The 20,832-nt window shown below is 37.0% G+C and overlaps 1 protein-coding gene across 3 annotated transcripts; it reads right to left on the bottom strand.

The window, feature by feature from the left end:
- Nucleotides 1-193: 193 nt before the first annotated feature.
- Nucleotides 194-19,675, bottom strand: LOC121324240 (cytoplasmic polyadenylation element-binding protein 4-like). 3 transcript variants are annotated; one of them, XM_041265908.1, is made up of 11 exons: nt 19,059-19,675; nt 17,494-18,681; nt 8,717-8,807; nt 6,873-6,923; nt 5,360-5,383; nt 4,239-4,409; nt 3,834-3,923; nt 3,578-3,696; nt 3,178-3,292; nt 767-948; nt 194-478 (listed from the first exon to the last, which is right to left on the bottom strand). In XM_041265908.1, the coding sequence occupies exons 2-11, from the start codon at nt 18,616-18,618 to the stop codon at nt 251-253; spliced, it is 2,196 nt and encodes a 731-aa protein (XP_041121842.1). In that variant the 5' UTR covers nt 18,619-18,681; nt 19,059-19,675; the 3' UTR covers nt 194-250. The 3 variants fall into 3 exon arrangements, with proteins under 3 accessions (XP_041121842.1, XP_041121843.1, XP_041121844.1); XM_041265909.1 differs by lacking the exon at nt 5,360-5,383; XM_041265910.1 differs by lacking the exons at nt 5,360-5,383; nt 6,873-6,923.
- Nucleotides 19,676-20,832: the final 1,157 nt, after the last annotated feature.

The following is a 20,832-nucleotide window of genomic DNA, read 5'->3' as shown; positions in this document are numbered from 1 at the left end:
TCGGTTTCTGTAAGGTTCATTACACAGAGATCTAAAGTCTCAAAAAGGGAGTATGATTTTTTAATGTATTGAACTATCCATGTGTATGATTATATCTCACATTGAGTAAAAGGTAAACAGGATTACTTGACATGTACTCACTTCAATATAGAATTCCAGTTTCAAGAAACGGGACATGTAAAAAGGAACCAGCAACAGAAAAGTGCATTTATTTGTATGACATTTGCAGCTCAAGACGACAGTGCACCTTTCAATTCCAACGGAATGAAATATGCCGAGGGCGATCCCCTCCCTCCTTTACCAATGGCTTGTGGAACTCCCTGCCAGCACGTGAGTGAATAGCAGCCCAGCAATATTCACAGTAATACTGAAGACAGGTAACATTGGCACAGAAGAATGGGGCAAACTTCCCACCACAGCGGGTCCCCTGACATTCGTCACAAAGCTGATCATCAAGGACATATGGCTTCACTTCCACCTGGAGAAGCAAAATACTACATTTTATCTTCCAGTCGAATGTAATGAATGGGTTGTACTTCTGAGTAAACTTAATTATAAGTCATACAGTGGTACAAAAAAGAAACTTAATACAATAAAATAGACTGTAGTATGGTCATGCTGTTTATCGTGTATTTAAGTAAATTGAAATATATATTTTTGTAGCTGTATTTCCATTTTGTCTACTGTATTTAAAACTGAAGGTTTTTTTGGTTTGTTTTGTATTTTTCTTTGAATAAAAAAAAAAAAAAAAACACAGTAAACTTACCCGTTTATCAATTTCTCCATGCTGCAGCTGCACAAACCGAGCACTGATAGCAGCAATGTAACTCTGTTGATTAGAAAAGGCGACCCGCCCAGCTCCTTTGGGGTACTTCAGCTCTGGATCTGTGTCAATGCCAGCATAGCAGACCCCTCCATACAGCCTGTCCATTATCATGGCAAGTTCCACTGCATAAAAAACAAACACATTAACTAAGTAATAGACACACCTTTGAGAATAAATTTAAAAGCAGAATTACTGAAACCTTCCATGTTATTTACCTAAAAGCTAAACATTTTATTACAGTACAGTTAAAAAAGTAAATGTGTGTGTGTGTGTGTGTGTGTGTGTGTGTGTGTGTGTGTGTGTATGTATATATATATATATATATATATATATATATATATATATATATATATATATACACACAGTGCTGTGAAAAAGTATTTGCCCCATGTCTGATTTTCTGCATTTTTGCTAATTTTTCACACTGAATTTGTTAAAATCTTTGTGGGTTGTAGAAGTATAGGGAGGGAGTCTGAGAGAAAAAATGACACCGGTTTGGTTCTTCTTGGTTCTTTGCTAGGTAATCAAACATGCAATCTTCAGGTATGAAAAGGTTATTGCCCCCCCCCTTTAACTCAACCCAATTAAAGGGATAATTAGGGTCAGCTGTTTGAATACTTTGGTTAACAATTAGGCCTGATTTGGGCCAGCCCTGCCCAATATAAATGACTAACTTTGGCCCTTACCATCAGAATGAAGTTGTCAGCACACATGTTTTAAAGGCACATCACGCCACAGTTAAAAGAAATTCCTGAATACCTCTGGAAAAAAAGTTGTTGATGCCTATCAGTCTAGAAAGGGTTACAAAGCCATTTCTAAGGCTCTGGGGCTCCACCAAACCACAGTCAGAGCCATATTGTCTAAATTGAGAGAGTTTGGGACAGTAGTGAATCTTCCCAGGAGTGGCCCTCCTGCCAAAATCTCTCCAAGAGCAAGGCGTAAAATCATCCAGTAGGTCACAAAGAATCCTAGAACAACATCCAGGGACCTGCAGGCCTCTCTCACCTCGGCTAAGGCCAGTGTTCATGACTCCACCATCAGAAAGACACTGGGCAAAAATGGGATTCATGGCAGAGTAGCAAGGCAGAAACCACTGCTCACTAAAAACATGAATGCTTGTCTCAAGTTTGCCAAAAAGCACCTGGATGATCCTCAAGAGTTCCTGAACAATATTCTATGGACAGAGGAGTCAAATGTGGAACTTTTTGGCCAACATGGGCCCCATTATGTCTGGCGAAAACCAAACACTGCAATCCACAGCAAGAACCTCATACCAACAGTCAAGCATGGTGGTGGTAGTGTCATGATTTGGGGATGCTTTGCTGTATCAGGACCTGGACGACTTGCCATCATTGAAGGAACCATGAATTCTGCTCTGTATCAGAGAATTCTACAGGAGAATGTCAGTCCATTAGTCCTTAGGCTGAAGCTGACGTGCAGCTGGGTCATGCAGCAAGACAATGATCCGAAACAAACAATCAAGTCTACATCAGAACGTTTGAAGAACAAAAAATGTTAAGTTTTGTTAAGGCCTAGTCAAAGTCCAGACCTAAACCCCATTGAGATGTTGTGGCAGGATCTGAAATGAGCAGTTTATGCTCGAAAACCCACAAATGTCACCGAGTTGAAGCAGTTCTGCATGAAGGAGCAGGCCAAAATTCCTCCAAGGCTCTGTAAGAGACTGATCAATAACTACAGTAAGCATTTGATTGCAGTTATTGCTGCTAAAGGTGGCGTAACCAGTTATTGAGTCTAAGGGGGTGATTACTTTTTCACACAGGGGCATTGGGTGTTGCATAACTTTCTTTAATAAATAAATTAAATAAGTATCAACATTTTGTGTTATTTGTTCACTCAGTGTCCCTTTTATGTAATATTAGATTTTGTCTGAAGATCTGATAACATTCAGTGTAAGAAATATGCAAAAATGCAGAAAATCAGACAGGGGGCGAGAGAGAGAGCAAGAGAGAGAGAGAGAAAGAGAGAGAGAGAAATAAGACATGTTACCATGTTTGTTCGATTATATATTAAGCTTAATTATACAACTTTTATCTAACCAAGTACCATAATTACTAAAATTCTATTTACTGTACATTACATATGCTAGTTGGATTTTCTGCGTTTTCAGATACATTGCATAAAACAGATAAAACAGCTGCTTTGACAGATGTTAGTTTCCAATTAAGCCTGGCTCAAATTTAATATCACTTTGTCAAAAGATTCATCCTAAATATAATTTCACAAAAAAAACTTAAGTACTTTAAAACACAAGGAAAACCAACTATATACAACAGCTTATTTAAAAGAGGTTTGAAGGCTTTTAGTCTATTTTGACTGAAACAGCACTTTACCAGCACGCAATGGGCGTGGAACACCACCAACAAAAATAGTCTTCCTTGGGTCCAGAGGCTGGGAGCCATCCATCACAAAATCACTATCATTAAGATTCCATGGGCGAATCTGAACCTACAGTTAAACACAATGTGAAGGAAAATTAGAAAACAAAAATACTGTGAGGTATTTCTGAGAAGTCAATTGAAAATTTGCAAGACCTACGTTTATAAAAATAAATAAATAAATAAAATAAGTGCTGAAGCTGCTTGTGTTAATATTTATTAAAAAAAAAAAAAATAGCAAACCTCAAGCCTGTATCACATTCCTAAACAATTAATTCTATTATCAGTTTTAGTAATAAAAAACAATAAAAGCTGAAAATACACTGTGTTATGGAGCAGCAATTTAAATACATACTGGTTTATCTTTAATGGTTGGACTGGAAACACAAAGGTAGAGCTTTCCATCTTCTTCAATACAGGCATCGATCAGAGCTTGCACAGAGCTCTCATCTTGGAAAAGGAGGAATGCATAACCTGAGGAGAAAGTGACAAGCATGAAATCAGTTGTACATACTTAAATGGGTCAATGTCTTCTTTTTATTTATATTCAAAGGTCTGAATACCTGAATAAATCCAGGTAATTTTAGGCAGCTCTAAAAAGATTAACCTACCTTTAGGAGGAAAATAAGACTTGCTTTCCGCTTTATGAGGCCAATCCACAAAAAGATGGCCAAATCTTCTGAAACTAGCTGTAATTTCATCTACAAGATCATAATGAAAATAAAAATCAGTATTAAAACTAAAACTAAAATCGTGTGATGTGTTTCTAAAATATAATAATAAATACATCAACTTTATTAATACAGCCACTACCCGACTTGTGCAATTTAGTTCTTAAAGGTGCAGTTTCAAGATATATATATATATATATATATATAGACCAGCACTACCTACTACTCTTCTTATCTTGTAAAGCTGGTTAAAGTTTCAATAACAATTGATTAGGTATACCACAGGCAGGGCAGCACCGGATGTAAGTGAAAGAAAACAAAAACAGCAGTTCTTATTGCAATTACCTTCATCAATATCGGGAGGAAGGCCTCCAACAAATACTTTGCGTGAATAACGTTCGACTCGCTCTCCATTCTGGTGGGGAAAGCAGTGCGGAGAGCCTAACCCAGTAAGACCTTGTTCAGCACGATCATCATCAGGAAAGCCATCTTCTATCGGAAACAAGGATGAATGACCTAAAAAAGAAAAGGAGTAGATACAGCATATTAGTATTCGAAGGAAAAACTCAAACAAATGCTAGAACGCTGTCAATAGGGTGGAGAGCCACTACTGGCTGTTAGATGGGCACTAATACAATGCAACAGCCCAAAACTTTTGAAACTACAATGCTTTTTGTGCACATTCTAGATAAAAATCATGTTTAGACAGCAACATATTGTTCCCCCATCATGGTTTGAATGCAATAGAATTTCGCAAGGCATTTCAACTGCAGTAGTCATCCTGAAAGAGTCGGTTAAGTGATACTGCCTTAGGGAAGCATTATGTAACATAACTTCTTCCGGGATATTAATTTAATATACATAAGCTTTGGAACAAGAAAAGAAAAATAACTGAAATCTCAGGCTTGAATTAGAATATTTATTGTCATTGTCGAAACAGCAAACACTGTGGTAAAGCTACACAAATTAAACATGTTATATACAGCCCACGTGTTTTTAATTTTTATAACGACTCCAAACTTGCATTCAGCAAGTTATAAAAGGCAGACACACAACATCGGTTGCGCAAGAATACACTTACTATAGTTAATTTCAGCTTACTGATCTTGCATTTCCTTAAAACACAATTATCAGCAAAACTGGGACTTCTAGTGCCATATAAAAAGGATTTAAGGACAAAACAATTCTGAAATATAAAAATAATTTTGACATTTTCTTGTATGGATGGATTATTAAACAAAACATATATGTGTGTGTGTGTGTGTGTGTGTGTGTGTGTGTGTGTGTGTATTCTCTTTCTTATTTAGTTACTTATTAAAGATAGCCACAGTAGATGATTAGATTTTTAAATATAGCTCAATTACATTTAAATTGCTGTTAAAAGAAATGCTGTACATTGATTTTTATTATTATTAACACATATGCACACACAACAATGATTATACTATCTTTCTTTTTGTTTTTACCTCGCCGTCTCCCATATGTCCTTGCTGCATGTAAACAAGAAAAAAAACAACTTTTCAAAAAAAAAAAAAGCACGTTTTTTTTTTTTTTTTTAAAACAGATGACTACATATCGGACAACTTATTTGGACAAAATAAAGTACTGAAAATGTATCCTTAACATTTTAAAATGAAGCATGATTCAAAATTATGATAACACTGATTACACCGTGTAACAAATTTTTATTTATTTTTTGTTCCTGTTTTTATTTATGTTCTGTTACGATTATACTGTAAATTTACAGTATAACCGTAAATCTCGAAAAACTACTCACTTCTAAATCTTTTGTAGTCATTTTTTTTATTACTTTAGTATAAATACATGTTAATTTGGATTCATATGTTGTTTTTTTCTGACTTTATGTGAACGAAAAGACACACATTTTCCCATTGAAAATAGTGATATTTTGAAATATCACTGTCCTGGTCACAAAAGCAAAGTTTGTGGGGAATAATAGCCATTTGCTATACTTTTGAGGCATAAGCAATTAGGAAATAACACTTACTACCCAGGGACAAAAATTGTGTTACATAGTGTTATAAAACCAGCTATTAGTAAGTACTACCTTCAGATAAATGATTTCCATTACATAAGAGTAGATGCTGAGCTTCATGCTGATTTGAACTCGGCTCTCGCCAAGATAAGCACCAACTAAGACGTAGCTTTGCACTAAACTAATGTGATCCATCTGCATCTCCATCCATTTGCACTGTTTTCCATCTGATGATGTAGATATCCTTCTGTCTGGTGTTGATTGCTGAAGTATATTGCTGGCTCCAGGAATCAGCTCATTTTGCCTCCCCAGCGCATCAACACACACAACGGCTGTGATGCTGGCTCCGGGGATCAACCCAGTGCAGTCTCCCCAGTGCATCAGTATGACAACTGCCTGGATTGAGTTAAGTAGGGTACATCTCTGGGGTCTTCAATTGGGCACCTTCCACCCTTGGTGTTTCGTTGACCAGCCCACGACACCTCAAGAAGGCTCAACAGTGACTCTGGCGTCCCAGCATCACCCCCCTCCATCCCCCACTCACCTCAGCTTACTTACCTGTACATCAGCGTTGCTTTCTTTCTATTGTTTCTATTCTATTATATATATATATATATATTCTGATTATAGCTCATGAGTTGACCACAAAAAGAAAAGAAAATGTGGGATGCCTCTTAGCTTTTGTAACATCTGTCTGCAGATCATTAGCACTACTGTATGACAATTGAATAAAGCAATGTTTCCATCTACACCATAAACCAAAATGAAAAATATGAAAAAATAAATAAATCAAACTCATGTCATTGCAATATCCAACGGGGGCTGCCAGAGTTACAACTGAAATAGGCTTGATCTCAATCTGCTGCTGATGGAAATAAACACAACTGATTTCAAACAGCTGTAAAGACTGTCATTTTTTCCTACTGAGACTCTAAAACTACACTGCACAAAAATAAAATACAACAATCAACACATTTGCTTACCATTAATCGGCAAAGGACTGTCTGCTCCCGGGTGCGAGAAGCCTAAGCGACCTAATTGGGGGGGGGGGATTTATTAGTAATTAAAATATGACTTGAGGTGCACCACTCAACACATACACACAGTTTACTGTAAATATTTGCAGCTGTAAACACATATGTATGGTTTTGCTTAACTAACTGATGTGCAGTATCGATAGTTTTCCTGATTAAGAGAAACACATTTGCATGTAAACCAGAATAACCAAGAAAAAAGAGTCTACATTAACTTTTATGGTGTCCCTTTCTACTGCAATAAGCCCAGACAAGGCTTCGCTTATTTCGAACTCCCGAAGATGACATTGCTAGTCACATGAGCAAAAGCATGTTTAGGAGCTGAATATCCAGTGACAATGATGCCATGTGACAAGACACCCTCTTGTTCCTAATATCAGACCTGCACATCTTTGACAGTTTAAATGATTAAGCAACATTACAAAACGTTTGATACTTTACTGGCGTTTAAACTCGAAATCATTAACACCCCTGTATCAAATGCTGTTTCAGTTAAAAGTTGTCTATGTACAGGAACTTTGTGAACACCTTGCACAATTCTGTCTTAGGGCAAGCTCGGTTGAGTTTCCTTATAGAATTAACTGTTGGTGGTTATAGCATCCTGAGTAACAGTACAAGAGTGTGGCCTGTTTTAGCACTGTTCTGATTTTCAAAGCATGGCTGGGGAAAGAAGGGCTGCTGTAATACTAGCAATCTGCAATATGAATAGGAAATGACAAGCGTGTAACTCCAAAAGTATGCCAAGTATTGTTGGTTGAATAAAAGTTAATATTTTGTAAATGTTATCCTACAATAATGACGCATTTTATTGATACAGCAGGTATCTTTTAGGGTCTTTTACCACCTCTAGTAAAAACCAATACATTTTTAAACTTCAGTATTTCCTATGTGTTATTTTGAGAATTGTCTAACTTTGAAGGAAATTCCCTCCTATGAAATAGATCAGATAAGAGTTCACAAACACCCTATTTCAGAATATTATACTCAGCTCTGTGAGTATTAAAGTTGTTCTCACCGTTCTGTTAACTTATTCTGCTATTACCCTTGCCCATGTTCCTGCATTCAGTGAATATGTGTTAAGATCAAAACATATAAACTACTTGAGAGATGACTGATTAATCATTTGTATATACTCTAGCTTTTCAAAGTGACTGTCACAGGTTAAATACAGTCCGTTTCATTTTGTTTATATCAATCATGTTCCTGCTGCTACAAGTAATTAACTTTTACTAGCAATCATTTTGTAAAAATGTTCAGTGGTTGCCAATTAGGTAACGTCTATGTTAGGCAACCTAGGCAACGTCTAGGTTGTTATAGCAATTATCTTTTGATGAGCAAGAATGATGATAAACCAATCATTAGAGAACTCAAAAGTAAACTTCAGCTTAAAAAGGACACTGCTAAGACAACAACCTCTAAAAGAAAAGTTTCCGACTAGATATGTATACTTACAGGTGACCCAGCCCAAATGTCAAAAGCAGCAAAAAAAAAAGGGCTTGTTACTATAGGAATCACTTACAAAAAAAAAAAAAGTTTTAGAAGTTTCTTGGGACAAAATAATCAATTTCTGAGTAAAAGTGACAAAAAAAGCAATTTAAAATATAAATTAGTGGGTTTTTTTTTTTATTTATTGTTTTTAGATGTGTGAATTTGACCTTGTAAAAAACACACCGAAAAACAAACTTGCATATACAGTAATTGTAGCAAAGATAAATAAACATTACTAAAAGAGGTGTACCCATTGCACTGCATCCAACACCACACATGATGCTGTGTACAGAAAAAAAACATACCTTTTAACGAGTCTTGTTCAGCCCTCATAATGTCAATCAAGGAATTTTCCAAAGAGTGCATGTTGAAACCATCAAATGACCTTGTACGCTCCTGTGGGTAAATACACAGAAACACTGTTTAAACAAACATAACTTTGAGTAATTATTCTCGGACGAGACAACCAATCTGCACAGTATTTGACCTACTGAATATCAGAGACACAGGACATTAGCATTCCTGTTCTATATTTAGAAAAACAAAATGAAACCAGGCAAATCAAAGAGGGTATAAAGTAATTTGTCTTTGGAAAGTCAGCCACATTTAAGAAAAAAAAAAAAAAAAAAAAACAAAAAGTCACAGAAATGATACGGTATAATTATTTTATATTATATCTATCTATCTATCTATCTATCTATCTATCTATCTATCTATATATATGACACACAGTGCCTATAGAAAGTCTACACCCCCTTTCAAAATTTTCACCTTTTGTTGCCTTATAGCCTGGAATTAAAATGCATAAAAAAAAAAAAAAAAAAAAAGGTTTTTCATTTATCTACACATCCTACCGCCACAACTTCCAAGTGAAACAAAATATTCTAGAAATTTGTTAAAAATAAAAACTTAAATAGTGTGGTTGGATAAGTGTCCATCCCCCTTGTAATAGCAATCCTAAATTAGGATGTAACCAATCGCCTTCAAAATCACACACCAGTTAAATGACCTCCACCTGTGTTAAACTGTAGTGATTCACATGATTTCCGGATAAATTCAGCAGTTCCTGTAGGTTCCCTCTCCTGGGTAGTGCATTTCAAAGCAAAGACTCAACTATGAGCACCAAGACGTTTTCAAAAGCACTCCTGGACAAACTTGTTGAAAGGCACAGATCAGGGTATAAAACACATATCTAAGGCCTTGAATATCCCTTGGACTATGGTCAAGATGATTATTAAGAAGTGGCTCCACCAAGAGCCTGCACAGATCAGGCCATCACTCCAGACTAGATGACCGAGCAAGGAGACTGATCAGAGTGGCTATCAAGAGGCCAATGGCAACTTTGCAAGACCTACAGGCTTTTATGACCAAGACTGATCAAAGTGTGCATGTGACAACGATATCCCAAGCACTCCACCAATCTGGCCTGTATGATAGGATGGCAAGAAGGAAGCCATTACTGAAGAAAGCCCACCTTGAATCCCATTTGAAGTATGCAATAAAACACTCAGGAGATTCTGTAGCCATGTGGCAAAAAGTTTTGTGGTCTGACGAAACTAAAATGGAACTTTTTGGCCTAAATGCAAAGCGTTGTTTGGCACAAACCCAACAGAGCACTTCACCCAAAGAACACCATCCCTACTGTGAAGCATGGTGGTGGCAGCATCATGTTATGGGGATGTTTCTCATTGGCAGGGACTGGGGAACGTGTCAGGATAGAAGGGAAAATGAATGGAGCAAAGTACAGAGAAGTCCTTGAGAAAAACGTGCTGCCCTCTGCAAGAAAGCTGAAACTGAGACGGAAGTTCACCTTTTAGCATGACAGCAACCCAAAGCACACAGCCAAATCTACACTGGAGTGGTTAAGGAACAAAAAGGTAAATGTCCTTGAGTGGCCCAGTCAGAGATCTGACCTAAATCCAATAGAAAATTTGTGGCATGACTTGAAGATTGCTGTCCATCAACGCTCCCCTAGGAACTTGAGAGAGCTTGAACAGTTTCGTAAATAAGAATGGTCAAATATCGCCAAATCTAGGTGTGCAAAGGTGCTTCAACCAAGCATTAACTCAGGGGGGTGGAGACTTATCCAATTATATTTCAGTTTTGTATTTTTAATATATAATTTTTTCTCAATAAAAACTTTTTTTCTCCTTAACATTGTGGAGTACGGTATGTAGATAAGTGGAAAAAAACCCTCACTTAAATGCATGTAACTCTGAAGTGCTGACACAACAAAATGTGAAAAAAAAGGCATAATGACTTTCTATAGGCACTGTATATATATACAGTGCCGTGAAAAAGTATTTGCCCCATCTGATTTTCTGCATTTTTGTATATTTTTCACACTGAATTTGTTCAGATCTTTTTGGGGGTTGTAGTAGTATACAGAGGGAGTCAGAGTCAGAACTTATTCACAAGTTATTGTCCACTCTAGTTAACTCAACCCAATTAAAGGGATAATTAGGGTCAGTTGTTTGAATACTTTGGTTAATGATTAGGCCTGATTTGGGCCAGCCCTGCCCAATATAAATCTGACTAACTTTGGCCCTTACCATCAGAATTAAGTTGTCAGCACCCTGGTTCTAGAGGCACATCATGCCACAATCAAAAGAAATTCCTGAAGACCTCTGGAGAAAAAGTTCTTGATGCCTATCAGTCTGAAAAGGGTTACAAACCCATTTTTAAGGCTCTGGGGCACCAACAAGCCACAGTCAGAGCCATATTGTCCAAATGGAGAAAGTTTGGGACAGTAGTGAATCTTCCCAGGAGTGGCTGTCATGCCAAAATCTCTCAAAGAGCAAGGCATAAAATTGTCCAGGAAGTCAAAGAACCCTAGAACAACATCAAGGATCTGCAGACCTCTCTTGCCTCAGCTAAGGTCGGTGTTCATGACTCCACCGTCAGAAAGACACTGGGCAAAAATGAGATTCATGGTGGAAATCACTGCTCACTAAGAACAACATGAATGCTCATCTCAAGTTTGCCAAAAAGCACCTGGATGATCCTCAAGAGTTTTGGAACAATGTTCTATAGACAGATGAGTCAAAAGTGGAACTTTTTGGCCAACACGGGCCTCATTATGTCTGGCGAAAACCAAACACTGCATTCTACAGTAAGAACCTCATACTAACAGTCAAGCATGGAGGGGGTAGTCTCATGATTTGGGGATGCTTTGCTGCTTCAGGACCTGGACGACTTGCCATCATTGAACGAACCACGAATTCTGCTCTGTATCAGGGAATTCTACAGGAGAATATCAGGCCATCCGTCCATGAGCTGTAGCTGAAGCGCAGCTGGGTCATGCAGCAAGACAATGACTCAAAACACATAAGCAAGTCTACATCAAAATGGTTGAAGAACAAGAAATTTAAAGTTTTGGAATGGCCTAGTCAAAGTCCAGACCTAAACCCCATTGAGATGTTGTGGCAGGACCTGAAACGAGCAGTTTATGCTCAAAAACCCACAAACGTCACTGAGTTGAAGCAGTTCTGCATGAAGGAGTGGGCCAAAATTCCTCCACGGCGCTGTGAGAGACTGATCAATAACTACAGGAAGCGTTTTTGCAGTTACTGCTGCTAAATGTGGTGTAACCAGTTATTGAGTCTAAGGGAGTGAATACTTTTTTTACACTGGGGCATTGGGTGTTGCATAACTTTCTTTAATGAAATAAGTATCCACATTTTGTGTTATTTGTTCACTCAGGGTCCCTTTTATCTAACATTAGATCTTGGTTGCAGATCTGATAACATTGAGTATCAAAAATATGCAAAAATGCAGAAAATCAGACAGGGGGCAAATACTTGTTCACAGTACTATATATATTTTTGTCCACTGTTCCGGGCAACAATCTATCTACGAAATGAGTCGACAGCAAGGTTGCCACGAACGTAGAATTAAATATTTAATATTTCATGACATTTAAGCTGTGTAAATGTTGGGTAGATGCCTACACAAATTCCATCAAGTACTTCTTTAAGGTTTACACTGAAAAACGAAAGCAGTACCAAGTACAAGGTCAGATGAAATGTAAAAGTGTCTTATTACTGTTTGCACTGCCAGATACTGTAACAATATATTGAGGCTTGCACAAATACTGCTACAGTACTTTCTCATCAGCCTATCTATACTTATTTTTGTAATGGTTTGCTTTTCTATGACCTCTTTATGTTTCATGCCCCTTTTCTTTGTTACAAGTTCTCTCTCATCAATTCATTGTACTCCTCCTTCCTGTGACCTGTTCCCTGAGGTCTAGAGACTCACAAGTACCATCTCTAGTACCTAAGCTTCTGGCCTATAAAGAAATGATACTGCCTACAACTGTGACTTCAGTACTAGCCAGCACTAAAAATGAGGAGCAAGGCTGATTATGCAGTCGCAGAGTGCAACTTTGACATCCGTTTAGATTCGCACATGTAAGACAGCACCATATAGGAATAATAAAAAAAAATAAAATAAATTGTTAGTTTAAAATAACTTGTACAAGGACATACAGTAGGGGAATGCTGAAACACCAAGGGAAACAGCAGCAGCTTTGGATTCTAATAAGTGCCTTTAAGTTTATGAACATTTAACAGGTAAAGTATGTAAATGAAACAGTAAACTAGGCTGGGTGGGGAACAACAAAAATCAATCAATAAGTAAGTTCATGTGTAGCAGGACAGAACCTGGGCACGAACAGGACACCTGCTAGTGTCTTTCCCACAATGGAAGATGGGCTCGTCTGCATTCGTGATTTCAGAGCTTTTAACCTCAACCTCATCGACAGGGGGAAGGTCAGAATTTGTAACGGCAGCCTGTCGGCATGCAACACAGTAAACACACTTTTTGAATCCTAGTACTACATATTGCTTTTACATTCCACTGTTTAGTGCACGTAATATGAAGGGAATCGTGGTACTGAAATTAAATTAACATGTTATGCAAGTGTTAGTAAAAAAATAAATAAATAAATAAAACAAATCGCAAATAGACTACATACTGTACAAAAAACATATTTTTATATATTTTTGTTGTTTTAAACAAATCAATGCATCTGTGGCACTAAAGATACAACATACAGCCACAAGTACTGTAAAATGCACATCCTCTGTCACAGGACCAAGAATGACCTTTTCAATAAGCAGGTATTTTTGTAACCAAAGCTACTTCATAATGGTTCTCGTGTCAAAACACCTATCTTTTCTTTTTTTTTTTTTTCTGTACACACACATAGGACTATGAACTAAAACTTAAACGGTCAACTTTTTTGTGCATTTAGATATGAAAAGCCGGAAGCTTTGAAGACACCATGCATATTCTGCAGCATTTCAATTACTTATTAAACCTCTGGCTTACAAGTTCAGTGAATAAAAAACAAAAGCAGCAAAGGAGGAACAAATATGCTAAGCACACCCTTCAAAAGCAAAGCAAGTCCCCTTTAATATTATACAGGGTGACCAGAAAGTAAGTTTACCACACCAGTGTGTCACATCATTGGTGTGGTAAACTTAATTTCTAATCACCCTTTATTTTAAAAAGTGATAGTGATGGACCTTGCAAATAGTAACCAATGAAAAGACTGGCAGTACAGAAACAAACATTACTTAAAACTATTATACATTAAAGATGACAACATTGTTTGCTGGGTGTACTAATGCAGTTAATTTCAATAAACCCATGTGAGAAATTAAGTTGTAATAGGATCAGCTGCAGGAGATACATATTTTATGTGCTGATCCGAACATGAAGGAAGCTGCATACATAATTTAACTAATTTATATATTTTGTTTTAGACCTACACATTGGTATTCAGAGTTAGAAACTAATAAAATAATGGTACTAATACCTTTTGAAACTTATTAGTCCTTATGTGAAGTTCCTGAGTCTGAATCAACAACAGCTGATGCGGGCCCTAAAATATTAGGCTTAAGTGTTATTTTCCTAAGAAAATAACATTTTGATCTGTTTTCTATTTGATTAAAACAGAAAAAATACACACATATACAATAAACATTAATGCTCATTCCCAGAAACACTGACTGGGTTTCCCTGCCTCAGTAATGAATCTGTTGAACAACCAGAGAAAAGACAAATAAATATTTAGCTTAAAATCAACTATCTTAAAAGGTAGATGACCACCACAAATATGCCACTCAGGCTTTTGTCACAATAGACAAAAACTTTGCAGTACGTCTTATTTTCTAAAGGCATAGACTTACTGCAACCAGTCAAATTGAGAAAAGCCAGGTTATTTGAAAAAGTGTGCCACCTCTTCTCTGCCATATTCCTTGTGTTGTTTCCAAATCATTGTCTTCTTCGTTTGTGGTGGGGAGGGGGGCGTGGTCGCAACCTGGTATAAATCTTCAGGATTTTTGTAAAATTACTTTACTCTTACTTCAAAGATGCAATACACTACTAATTTATACATCACTGTGGTTTAAATATAAACTTTCGATATTATAAACCAAATGTACTTTTATACATCAAAACACAAAGCAGCTCAAGTGACTAGCCATTTCCTCACATTACGTTTCATTGAAACCGGCCATATGAAATTGTTATTCTAATATTTTACACTAAATCTTGTCAAACAAATACATTAGTTATAAGGCATAGTTAAGCAATCATCCTTTAAATCTATAGTTTTAAATACTTTAATATTTTACACTGATTAAAGATCGACCCACCAAATAAATGTTTTGTTTTCAGGCAATTGGGCGGTTTCAAAAAATAAATATATAATTGAAAAATTTAACGTAATGTGAGGAAATGGATGTTTTTATACTGTTTTGATGTCTAAAAAGTACATTTTGTTTACACCGAGAGTTCACATTTAAACCACGACAATGAATGAATGAATATCATAAGTAATCACACGCATTCGCATATCTCAAAATAATGCTAAATTCGGCATGACTAGGGGCGATGAAAGGAGGTTTCAGTTCTGAGTTTTGTATGCATTTTGAATGTTTGTTCACCACTGCTACACCCTGTTAGAAAATTGATTTTTAAACACAAGCCTGTGAACGTGAGAGTGTATCTGTACACTTTAAGCACAGGATTACCAAGACACAGACATCAACTAGTACTCATCAGTTTTAATTCGCTTTGTGCAAATGTTATTACTAACCCCGGTATTTGTTAGTCAACTTAATGTCAGGTTCCAAATAAATTATACTATGTTTAAGATGTTTATGACAGTAACTCCATTTTGTACAAAAAAAATTTGATTAACTATTGATCCAGATTTCTTTCCATTTAGACGGTACAAACATACTGTAAGTGCGACAAGGCAGAAACGGACGAATGTTGGAACAATTTTAGCCGAAATAGTAAAAAGTAAAAAAAAAAAAAAGTAACTGATAATATACTGTTGACTTTCTATATGATATTGTACCATGGGACTCCCTACCTTTGGTGTCCAACAGTGAAACATCAAATAAACATATTGGAATACACAGAGCTACTGTATCTCAGTGTGCAGTTTTTTTTTTTTTTTTTTTTTTTTTTTTTTTTAAATAAACAAGTCCAGATCAATATGGCCACTAGCCATTTTGTTGGTTTTTAGCTGCACTGCAGTTTTTGTTGGCTCTGTCAAGAACCGTCTAGCTAATTTATATACAGTTAGTTTCCCAGCCCCAGAAAAAAACATTATCCATGCACATTACCTTCACACCTGATCAACCACTGCTCTGCAATACCCCTGAATAACAAGCATATCCTTGTTACTGTATATGCCAAACTAACCAAATCTAGAATGATATTCTGTACAGTGCAAAACTTAATTTTTGTAAGCTAGATATTATTGTATTTTTACAGCATGCATGTGGATCCAGATGTGCTTGAATGTTGTGTAACAATTCTAGGTATGGTAACAGTATTTAGACTGATGTTGCATTTACTTGATTTGACAGATTGTATGCAGTTAGGACATCCTTGATTTCCACACCGGCAATGACAAACCTTCCTCTGTTTAGTCGTGAACATTCTACGGAGGAGCTATTTTCTGTTATACCTTGAACTCGTTACCCTTTCGCAAGAAACTAGGATAACATTTTAACTCATTCTATCATCCTCCAGACACACCTGATAGAGAGATAGACAGATGTGAGATTTTTTAGAACGGACAGATTATAAGATGCCTGTATCACAGTACCAAAAATAAAATTGCCTCTAAAGCAGAGGACTGTCTACGACATTCTTTGTGAAATGAGTTTGACATTCATCAAAGGATATTTCAACCCTTAAAAAAAAAAAAAAAAAAAAAAAAAAACAAGTGCTCCTGCTGGGAGTTCTGGCTTTGGGTTAATATGGATAGAGGCCTCTCACCAATAATGGTTTTGCTGAGTACATACTTGAAGCTGCTGGTTAAAATGATATTTCCTGGTGGCAGAGCTGCAAACTACATATTATCTCAACAAAACCTGACAATTTATTTTTATAACATTTAAAATGTTATCATCCTGACGCTATGATAAGATTGCTTTTAAAAACTTGGATTATCAAACTTTATACTATGTAACCAAATCAATGCCAGATTATTTTCGTAGCAATCACTTATTGAGCAGATCTCGTTCTCTGGCACTGCAAGGAAATCTGTTATCACCAATTAAAAGGTGAACTTCCAAATCCTTCTCAGATAGGGCATTATAGATTATGCATTTTGATTCTACTTATAACATCCAAAAGGCTGACACTGCAAAAAAAAAAAGTTAAACCTTTACTAATCACCTTTATTGTATGAGAAATGTAAATCTGCCCTTTTCATGTCCATGACTTGCTGGTAAAAAGATAAAAAAATAAACACGTTTAGACTACAGTAATATAGGTGCATATAGTATATTTGCCTATTTTCCTGAAATAATCAGCTTTCTTACTTTATAGATCAAAAACTCTGTTTTTGACTCACTTATTCTTTGTATTTTATTACCTATAAGGAGCATCTTACAGTACAGAGTGGTAGAGCTACATTAGTCATCTGGGCCTGTGGCATTTAAAGTTACAGCTTTGAACAGCCAGCCTTCCTTTTGCTAAACAGATTAAGTTTTCTTTTTAAAACAGGGGAAAGGAATAATTCACAAAAAGGGTAGCTTCTCAGCCTCACCTGAAATGGGAATATGTTATCACTCCGGCTCATGCTCTCCTCCATCCAGGATTTCGGGGTAAAGCCTGGGCTTGTCCTGGAATACTTCTGCGATGGCATGTGGCTGTTTGGGAATGTCTTCTTTAAGGGGGAGATGGAGTTAATGGGTGTCATCCCACCATTGAGGCCCCTGCGGTAATCCCGACCCTGGGAACCTCCCCAGCCACCATACCCACCACCAGGGCTCCATGAAGTGGAGGACGGGGTAGGTGAGGGGCTTTGGTAGCTGCCCCAGGGAGAGGGCGGCTTACTGAGATTGTTGCCCAAATGTGGCAACTGGTTAAAAGCAGCATTCCTGTGTGGAAAAGGGGGAGGGTGGGGGCTAGCTGGAGACCTCCTGTGCTGTTGATGTTGGTTGTGAGGGTGCTGGAAATGCGGGTGGGGTGGGTGATGCTGTGAAAGGGGTCCGATCTGTGGGGAAAAATTGCCTCCGAAGCCGGGGCTGACATGGTGTGGGAAATTCTGAAAAAGCAGAGGCCCATTATTAGCAGAGGCAGCAGGGTTAAAGAAACTAACATCTTCATTAATGATTGTGGAAGGGGAGGGCTGTATGGCCGCTGACCAGTTATTAAAACCGGTCAGAGAGGAAGCAGAAGAGGTGGTGGACTGTGCAGCAGTCCCGAGCTCTGAAGTCTCTTGATAATCAAATCCTGTTAAAATTGGGGACTCAATTCTTAATTTCTCCTTTCCATTACTGTTTTCTGGGGAGCCATTTTCCCCTTTATTTTCCTCTGATCTTGCCTTTTCAAGATCAGATATGATACCTGTTTCCTGATGGCTGGGAGACAGCTGCTGTTTTTCTTGTGTTTCTTGTATTTCCTGTTGCTGCTGTTGGGCTTTGGATTTTTCGGAACACAGAATTTCATCTTGCATGTTGCTGTGGGTGGTTGCTGCAGGAAAAAGCCAAGCTGATCCACCATTACTGCCATTGGCAGCTGTATTATTATTTATGAAAGCAGCCTGACTTGCTGATGCATTTTGATGATGATGATGTGGAGGTTGCAGATGTGGATGAAATCTTACTGGGAAAGCTGATTTATTACCAGTGTTATTTTGTACTAAGACTCCAAACCCGTAATCCCCCATTTATCTTTTCCAAAATATTATTCCCCCAAGACAGTATTTTTTGTTCAGTTTCTATTTTCCCCCCTAGAAGAAAAACCAAAAAGATTATTTAATTATGAGGAGCTCCAAATTCAATTAGGTGCATGCTATTTTATTTGTTACCGGTAAGAAAATATCTAGCAATAACGAATTAAATCCGGTATCTTTTCTATCCACTTGTTATTTAAACATAACAGTTGTTGTCACACAGAAACGCAGTTTTACTATCCTAATTATAGCCTTGTTACTTTTACATAGAATGAGATACAGAATTTACAATAATAATAATAATAATAATAATAATAATAATAATAATAATAATAATAATAATAAATTGCATTTACATACATTTACACAACTAGATTTTCTTGGCTACAATTCTGTGTACAAGTCTTTAATCAATATTAAGAAATAATCAGTACCTTTTCGTGTTTTCTTTATTTTTAAGCAAACACCTTATCCTGACACGCCATTTAAATGCAGGAAATTTTTTGATGACGTCTTCTGTTTGCAGAGGATTTGGGCCAGTTTTTCTCCACAGAAATAAATAACAAAAACACTTACATAAATATGTTATTAAACTGTTGGTTTTAAAAACCCAACTCAAGGTTTCTGTAAAAGACACTTCTTTCACCTCCTTTGACTCCCTTTTTTCTATAAATACGACGTCTCGGACGAGTCCGTTCCAATTGAAAACTAGAAACCCGTGATATTTTTTTGCTGTTGTGCTGTTTTCTTATAATACAGTATTTATTTAAATATTTCCGTCTTCCCTAGTGCTGAATGACGCAGCCTTATCTTATCGTATTTTTTAACTATTTTAAAAACACCAATTACGTCATCGGCCGGTCCCTGGGTTCACTAATATATAGTGTTGACATAGAAATATTAATGTACAGACTTTATGCTACTCTATTAGTTTCATTTTTTATTTGTATCTTTTTCTATATATTTTTTTCTTTCTTTATACTCCTTTACCGCTGTCCTTCTCCTTAGAACCGACCGAAGCTAAATGACAGCCAGACGAGTCGCGAGACACTTCCGGCTAAAGCTTTCTCCTCCTCAAACCACACCCACCAAGGTCACTCGGTAATCCCCCTCCCTCCCTACGCCCGCCTCAACGCTTTTACAGCAATTCATTGGTTAGCTAAAAGTAGCCACGCCTATTTTCCTATAACACCCCCCTTCCCCTCCTTCACAACGAGCTGTATAGTGCACGCCCATTGAGGTCGCGGACACAAATTACAACCCCATTCCCCTTGTAGTCCCGCCTATTTAAAAAACAGAATCCCGAGTGATCGTGGGGAGTGGCTTAAGGAGAATCTATTTGCTGTAACAGCAACAATCAATGACAAACGTCTTAGGAAAGCTCCACCTAGTTGCGACGTTACAGCAATTACCTCTTTTTAAAGGACAAACACAGTATGGGACCTATTTGTTTAGTTTTTTTTTTATCTTCTGTTTGTACAGTAAGCAAATAAAAGCTTGCCAGATATAACTTAACAGCATATTTCATTTTTTGAAGGTCCATCCATATGAAATGAATGTGTAATATAAAAGTTTCAAACCTTATTTAGCACTTCTAGAACTGCAAATGAGAAACATGACAAGAAACCTGACGACAAGGCCTTGCTGTGTATTTGCTTTTGCTTGGTCACATCCATTCCTCTTGTTTTTTAAATAACAAAACTAAAAGCAGACTATTAACACGTTATGTGATAAACACATAGTGTAGTGATTGCATGTGTGTACCCACCTGCTAAGGGGTATATTTAAGTATATTTAAGGTATAACACTAGGCCTTGACCATGCCCTGCTGTAAGTGCCTCCCAGCTTTATTATAATGTACATGTGAAGCTGCATATTACAGCCAGGAAGCAAAGGAAGAACTTTGCAATACTGATTCTGTTATTGCCATGTTTTCAGCTTTTAATGCAGACTGTCTCTGTTAACAGACACCCCACCCCCCCACTCCTCTTTCTGGCTAAACAGCTTTTAAAGGGGATTTCTCCCACAAGGAAATAGCCATCAAATCTTAATGATATCAATAGTAAGCCCATACACATTGGTTTGATTAAATGCAGATTCTTTTTGCATTACTCCTCAATAAAGCAAAGTTTAATAATTAGTTGGAATTATTTGTAAATGTAAGCTTCATTCAAGCTAATTTGCACATGTCACTTCCCTGGAATGCAT

The sequence above is a fragment of the Polyodon spathula genome, chromosome 12, assembly GCF_017654505.1.
Source record: "Polyodon spathula isolate WHYD16114869_AA chromosome 12, ASM1765450v1, whole genome shotgun sequence".
NCBI lineage: Eukaryota > Metazoa > Chordata > Actinopteri > Acipenseriformes > Polyodontidae > Polyodon > Polyodon spathula.
This window is presented reverse-complemented; position numbering and strand designations above follow the sequence as displayed.